Source organism: Engraulis encrasicolus, chromosome 21 (genome assembly GCF_034702125.1).
Source record: "Engraulis encrasicolus isolate BLACKSEA-1 chromosome 21, IST_EnEncr_1.0, whole genome shotgun sequence".
Classification (NCBI taxonomy): Eukaryota; Metazoa; Chordata; class Actinopteri; order Clupeiformes; family Engraulidae; genus Engraulis; species Engraulis encrasicolus.
The window spans coordinates 44798600-44806099 of record NC_085877.1 but is presented as its reverse complement, the minus strand read 5'-3'; the positions used below and the strand labels follow the sequence as shown (position 1 = coordinate 44806099).

The following is a 7500-nucleotide window of genomic DNA, read 5'->3' as shown; positions in this document are numbered from 1 at the left end:
ATTCAACTATTCTGGCATTTGGTAACACTTTACTTGATGCTGCAATAAAAGTGTCATAACACAGTTATGGACGTGTCATTAACATTGTGTCAATGTCATAAACATTTTACGACTGTTATCATTAGCCTCTTACTGCAGCAGGGATGGCCGGCGACCCTATTCACTTGCTGAAAATGCTTAACTACATCATAACAACATGGCCATGACATTACAGAAAGCCATAGTGCTGCGCTAAGGGGTTAAGTGACATTCACTTTTGGTAAAGACAGCCCAAACAATGTCAACTTTTCATGACCATAAAATGTTTTTGACATTGACATCATGTTTATGACTCATCCAGGACTGTGGCATGACTCATGACTCACTTTTGACACCGTTATGACATCTGCCGTAGCAGGCGTATGACACCGGCGTCAAGTTAAAGGGACACTGTGTGAGATTTTTAGTTGTTTATTTCCAGAATTCATGCTGCCCATTCACTAATGTTACCTTTTTCATGAATACTTACCACCACCACCAAATTCTAAGTATTCATTATGACTGGAAAAATTGCACTTTTCATACATGAAAAGGGGGATCTTCTCCATGGTCCACCATTTTGAATTTCCAAAAATAGCCATTTTTAGCTACAAAAATGACTCTACTTGGACCATATTAGAAAATATTTGTTTATTACTTAGTAAACTTTCATGTAAATATCGAATTTGGCAATTGGCAGCCCAGTTTCAATGAGCAGTACCTTTTTTGACCATTTCCTGCACAGTGTACCTTTAAGTGTAAGCAGTATTTTTTAGATTCCATAGCCTATACATGTCTATGGGGAAATGTCAGGTGAGCCTATCACAAATCGACAACAGAAATATTGGGCAAAAGATATGTAAAAAACAATAATAATCATACAAAATGAATTTACCGGTTGTCTTATAATTTAACACAATCCTGCTAACAGGTGTGCTACAAGTGGCGTGAGGTATTTAATTACCATTAAAATGACAGAAAGAAAAGAAGAAATATCTCTAGGCCTTGGGGCTAGCTCGCCGCTAACGCTAATTCCCAATGACATGCATTTCATGCACATTTGCACACCAGATTGAACCATGAAATGCCTAAATAAACAGAACCAATAGATTAATGCAAAAGAGAGCGAGAGAGAGAGAGAGAGAGAGAGAGAGAGAGAGAGAGAGAGAGAGAGAGAGAGAGAGAGAGAGCGCAACTGCTCCCTGCTTACATAAATGCCCCCACACACCACCACCATCACACACAGCCCCCTAAGCAGTCAGCTGATCTCAACAGATACTCTGCTCTCTCTCTCTATCTCTATCTCTCTCTCTCTCTCTCTCTCTCTCTCTCTCTCTCTCTCTCTCTCTCTCTCTCTCTCTCTCTCTCTCTCTCTCTCTCAATAATCATAATAGCTAAAGAATGCTAAACTGTGCCCAAAACCAAAACAATCCCTAACCATAACCTGTCAGTGAGGAAATATTTGTACAACTAAACTACCCCAGCAAAAGGGGTCAAAACATGTGGGGTCCAGGATTCGGGCCCCAGATGGAGCAAGGGCCCCACCTTGCTGGTGTGCTCCAATAACAGTGGCCTCATGACAGTATTTGGTGCAGTACATACACACAGATACAGACACAGACAGACAGACAGACAGACAGACAGACAGACAGACAGACAGACAGACACACACACACACACACACACTCACACACACACACACACACACACACACACACACACACACACACACACACACACACACACACACACACACACACACACACACACACACACACACACACACACACACACAAGTCCACTCCATTTACCTGCATGTCCTTCTCGAGCTGCATCAGGTGATAGCGATGCCATGTGACGAACCCGGGCCCCTCGTGAGAGAAGTCCACTCCCCCGAAACTGGCCTGACCTGCCCCAAGAAAGTACAATATATTGAGAAAGCTTACTCTGATTGGTGCCTTAGTATATTATAATCTAGTGGTGCAAAAACAAAATTAATAAAAATAAAAAACACTCAAATTAGTTCTTCTTAGGGATAGTTGCCTTTGAATTGAATAAAAAAATTTCAGGGCAAGAAATTATATGAGAAAAAATATTATTGTAGCCAGCTCCATTGAAACCCATTCATTTTTCACTTGTTGCTTGTGGTGGTACTTCAGCTACAGTAGTTGGCAATAAGGAGCAACTTCTGTCTCTGAACATTCCCTTAGGCTTATAGTCCTCTTTGGACTGAGGGCATCATCAGGAATGCCTGTGTTTGTGGTGCCCACTTCATATCTGAAGTTGTCGTGTCCATTTTCTTATCTCAGAAAAACACAAACCACCGTCTGGTAGCTCTACCGTGACGTCTGGTAGCTCTACCGTGACGTAACCAGGCTACGATTACGTCACGTCTGTTTACAGACAGTAAACGGGTCTACATTCCAGTTTCTCTGACCTGCCCCGAGGAAGGTCTTGCTGACCGAGTAGTAATGGGACTAGACGAAGTAGTTGTAGATGGTGATGTTCTCGAACTGCATGGTGTTCGGGCAACCGAGGCTGGATTAAGATGGCCCGGGGCCCCTAGGCTACAGGTTGCTGTGGCCTGTGGGTCCCCCTAAAATGCTCATTTGCAACGAATTTGTATAAACAGTGTCATAATTACAAGCTAGGAAGTAAGGGTAACATGTCTACCAGCTGTACTCAACATGACAGATGATTTTATTTGTCATAATTCTGCAATTTTCCACTCTTAGGGTCCAACCAGGCTACGATTACGTCACGTCTGTGTAAAAACCGTAAACGGGTCTACATTCCAGTTTCTCTGACCTGCCCCGAGGAAGGTCTTGCTGACAGAGTAGTAATGGGACCAGACAAAGTAGTTGTAGATGGTGATGTTCTCGAACTGCATGGTGTTCCCGTCCGGGCCGAACACCTCAGCGAAGCGACGCGTGGCGATCACGATGTCCGGGTGCACTGTGCGCTTGGCCTGGTCCATAACGTTCAGGAATGTGCGCCTCTCCTCGGCGTTGAAGTCCATCACGTTTCTCCTGACTGGAAAGGAGAACATTTTAAGTAAAGGTGCATTGTGCAGGATGGTGGCGAGAGTACTGTAGGTATTGCAACTATGCTGCTTGTTGAATCAGTGCTGTCTACCCCGATTTGAAGTCTATCACATTTCTTCTGACTGGAAAGGAGAACGTTTTAACCTGTTAAGACATGGCTGTTACCAAAATGGCAAGGACCAAATCGAAATGCATCACTAAAGGCACTGTGTAATGTCATTGTAATGTAATACTATGGTAGAAAAATCGTTTCAACGACTCTTACAGCAGTCCACTGGAGGAACGGCATGCATTATGGGGCTACTCCAAACTGTGACATCCTACACCAGGGATTATTCAATTAAATGTCAACGAGGGCCAGTTTTTCAAATTCCTCCCAGTAAAGGGGCCGAACTATACGTATGTATTATTGTTGCCGACTGTCAATGAACAGTTGACAGTTCATTGAGGTGGAGGGTCTGGGTGTCCTCCCCCAGAACGTTTAGCATTTCTTAGATGTAATTTCCTGCATTTTAACGTCTCGTGTCCCATTTCAGCTTGATACGGAACCCGTACTTTTATCTCTAAATTCCAACTTAAGTTGTGATAGGCCACCGCTCATCTGTTTAGAAGGTGCAGGATTCAGTAGAAATTTCTGTATAAAAAGAAGGCAATCCGCACACTTCAGGTCTATTTTTGTGCAAAGAAGCTTTACTTGACTTGCAAGCTTTCGGTCCTTAGACCTTCATCAGGCAGAGGCTCTGCCTGATGAAGGTCTAAGGACCGAAAGCTTGCAAGTCAAGTAAAGCTTCTTTGCACAAAAATAGACCTGAAGTGTGCGGATTGCCATCTCTAAATTCCAAAAAAATGATTCTGTATTTTAGGGGGGCCAGAACCTTGCTGTCCAAGGGCCGCATCTGGCCCCAGGGCCGCCATTTGAATAGCCCTGCCCTACACAGTACTCTAAATTAACTTTTTAAAAATCTCTAACCAAAATGGCTAGTTGATGTTAATCTTACTAGCCAAACGACTCATGGGACAACGTGGCTAGTAAATTGGTCTTTTCTACCAGTCAAACTGAAATTTCACCGGCATTTGTTCGGTTGGCTGGTGTTAATTTAGAGCAGTGTTTCCCATCCTTTTTTGTCTTGTGTACCCCAAGCCTTTTCGTTGTGCCATGAGTACCCCCTAACTCATGTTCTATATCACTTCCTCTATCCCAATGTAACTAAGCTCAATATATTTGCTAAAATTTTATTTTTCCAAGTACCCCCTGCAATCTGCTCGCGTACCCCTAGTGGTACATGTACCCCTGGTTGGGAAACAGGGGAAACAGAGCCCCTGATGTTTGTTTGCATATCCACAAAAGCAGTAATCCAGGTGCCAGACCTAGTAGTCGTAGACAGCTTGAGATAGTGATCTTAATCCACCCAGTGATTCGAAACGTTTATTTTTTGGAACTTGTATCAAGTGGACATAGAGCTACAAAAGGGTGCAATGTTATAGTACCTCCAGTTACAAAACTACTTTTGGCAGTTATTTTTGGTGCCGAAAAGGATATAGGATACAGATCATTTTATACCATGCTGTGAAGTAGAAAGTAGATTTTTGTTGTTGTTGTTGAAAATGGACACTTTTGTGGGCCCTCAAAGGGCACTACTGCTCCATGATAGGCAGTTGGACCAAATCGTTTCGTGCACGTCCACAGTGGTGTTGCCACCTCGCTGTGTTCCAGCTGATGTTGGAATGTGTTCGGGCAACCGAGGCTGGATTAAGATGGCCCGGAGCCCCTAGGCTACAGGTTGCTGTGGCCTGTGGGTCCCCCTAAAATGCTAATTTGCAACAAATTTGCATAAACAAGGTCATAATTACAAGCTAGGAAGTAAAGGTAACATGTCTACCAGCTGTACTCAACATGACAGATGATTTTATTTGTCATAATTCTGCAATTTTCCACTCTTGGCCAATCAGGGTCCCCCTGGTAGGTGGGGGGCCCTTGGCTGCAGCCATGTCTAGCCAGTGGGGCCCCCTGGCAGGTGGGGGCCCCTAGGCTGCAGCCATGTCTAGCCAGACACCCCCCCCCTGGCAGGTGGTGGCCCCTAGGCTGCAGCCATGACTAGCCAGTGCGGCCCCCTGGTAGGTGGGGGGCCCTAGGCTGCAGCCATGTCTAGCCTGTGCATTAATCCGGTCCTGCTGCTTCTAGGCAGTAGAACCAACTCGTGTCCACAGTGGTGTGTTTCTCCCCTCTGTGCCCCTGCTGATGTTGGAATGTGTTCTGGCCCCAGATCACTGTATTCTTAGCACTAAGGCAAATCTGGTACCAGATGACTGTATTCTTAGCACTAAGGCAAATCTGGTACCAGATCACTGTATTCTTACTAAGGCAAATCTGGTTGTCCTGATTTAACTATATTGTGTAAGTGCTTTTATTATTAGCTATTGTTTGTTAACTGGCTGGCATTTATTTATATGACATATATTATACTTGGCTACTATATGCTCTTTTTGCAGTTCCTTCATGTTGCACGTTCTATTAAAAATAAACATTGAATTGTAACACTTCTAATGAAAAAAGAACAGCATCACGTGGATCACATGAAGTTTACCTGTTCATTTGAAACTCTTTGGACATTTTTCGTTTTTAAGAACACACGTCGTTGTTATTGTCCATTGTAAGTAAAACAAACGTCCATTTTAGACACACGGGTCTAATCTGAACTTTGCATTATATGTCCCCTCATCACAATATCACTATTGCTTACAATTAACAATAACCAAATCGAGCCTGTTTACCCCCCCCCATGTTAGTGTTTACAAGCTTTATAAGAGGATTACAAGTTCAATGAACAGTAAAATTCACAACATGTAGGACAACAGTAGTGTAGTGCTGTGTTGTAACAAATTTCATCTGCCATTCAATGTCAATGTCTTTTTGCTTTATTTTTGTTGGGTTATCTCACCTACACCACAAACAAATTTTGTCTGCACTTAAGTTAATGAAATAATTACATTACATTACTGTATGTAAGATCCAGTGAATACAATTATGGCTGTATGTGGAAAATAGCGCAAATACTTATAACTACTTATACTTACATTAACAGTTCATCAACTCTTCGAGCATTTCCTAAGCAGCGGTGTAGTCTACTTTTTTGAAGTGGGTATACTGTAAATTCTAGCATTTTTTGAAGTGGGTATACTGTATATATTTATGCTATTCTAAATAATGGATCAATCAATTTTAAGTGGGTATACTGAAACCCCTAAAATTTAGAAGTGGATATACTCCGTCTACCTGCGTAGACTACGTAGACTACCCCACTGTTCCTAAGCACCTCTCTGGTATTGTATTATTTGCTTGATCCCATGATAGTCTTTGGGAGTCCCTACTTATTCATATTGAGGACTTTGTAGCCATGGGCCTTTTTTCTTTTTCTCCCTCTCCCTGAACAATAAAACCTTCCATCCTTGACTTTAAACTGGTGTGCTGTGGGAGTCTTCAATATGAGTAAGAAGAAAAACCACAAATGTTGTCAAAATACAAGATATTCGGTATCTGTTCACTATTTCACACTAATGTGCTAAGGGGTCCTCAACAGACCATTTTATTTTGTTTCTTTTGATCTCATCTAGAGCCACTGGTCAATACAAATATAATTTGAACAAAAAACTAAAATACACCTATAGTTCATCTTTTCTCTGTAGTTCAGTTATTATGTTGCTTCATAATTTTGTGGATGTCCCTCACCTTACAGCAATGACGGTTAAATTTGAGCCAATATTATGAAATGAATATACAAATACAATGCACACCGCCTGGTCACAGCATTTCTCTCAGTTACGTTGTTGCTTCATAATTTTGTAGAGGCACCTCACCTACAGTAATCTGAGCTCAGCAAAATCTGTAACTTTCTTCTGATTTCTTTGATTCACTCACCCAGCGGTGTAGTGGGGATTTTTAAAGTGGGGGTACGCAATTTTTTATGTCATCAAATAATTAGGCAATTTATCATGTCAAACCCCCTAACTGTCCTTAATCTACGCTTGTTGTTTCTCCGTTTTCATCTGTTTGGTCAATCCCCTGCAATACTGCTACACAGTAAAAATGCAGTGTTAATTCAACACTTAGAGAGTACCACGGGACCAAATCCACTCCAGAAGGTGTTAAATAGACTCTATACGTGTTGAATTAACACTGGAAAAATTTCTGTGTTAAGATCATTCCTTTTTGTCTTCACAACACCCACTACACCCCTGGTCTCACCTACAGTGACCGGCTGGTCACAGCATTTCTCTCTGCTATGCTGTTGCTTCATAATTTTTGTAGAGGTACCTCACCTACAACAACATTGACAAATTAGAGCTCCGCAAATCCTCATCTTTCTTCTGATTTCTTTTTTTGGTCTCACCTACAGCGACGGGCTGGTCACAGAGCGGCCCCATCATGCCGTGTCGGCAC

General features: G+C 42.4%; 1 protein-coding gene across 1 annotated transcript in view; it reads right to left on the bottom strand.

Annotated features, from left to right (window-relative positions):
• LOC134437250 (5,6-dihydroxyindole-2-carboxylic acid oxidase-like) overlaps positions 1-7500 on the bottom strand; it is a 30306-nt gene that overhangs the window by 22421 nt on the left and 385 nt on the right. Inside the window, exons 1-3 of the mRNA XM_063186746.1 lie at positions 7451-7500; positions 2827-3051; positions 1830-1927 (exon numbers count right to left, since the gene is read on the bottom strand). The exon at positions 7451-7500 is cut by the window's right edge and continues 385 nt beyond it. Coding sequence (XP_063042816.1) covers positions 1830-1927; positions 2827-3051; positions 7451-7500 — 373 coding nt within the window. The remainder of the gene's footprint in view (positions 1-1829; positions 1928-2826; positions 3052-7450) is intronic.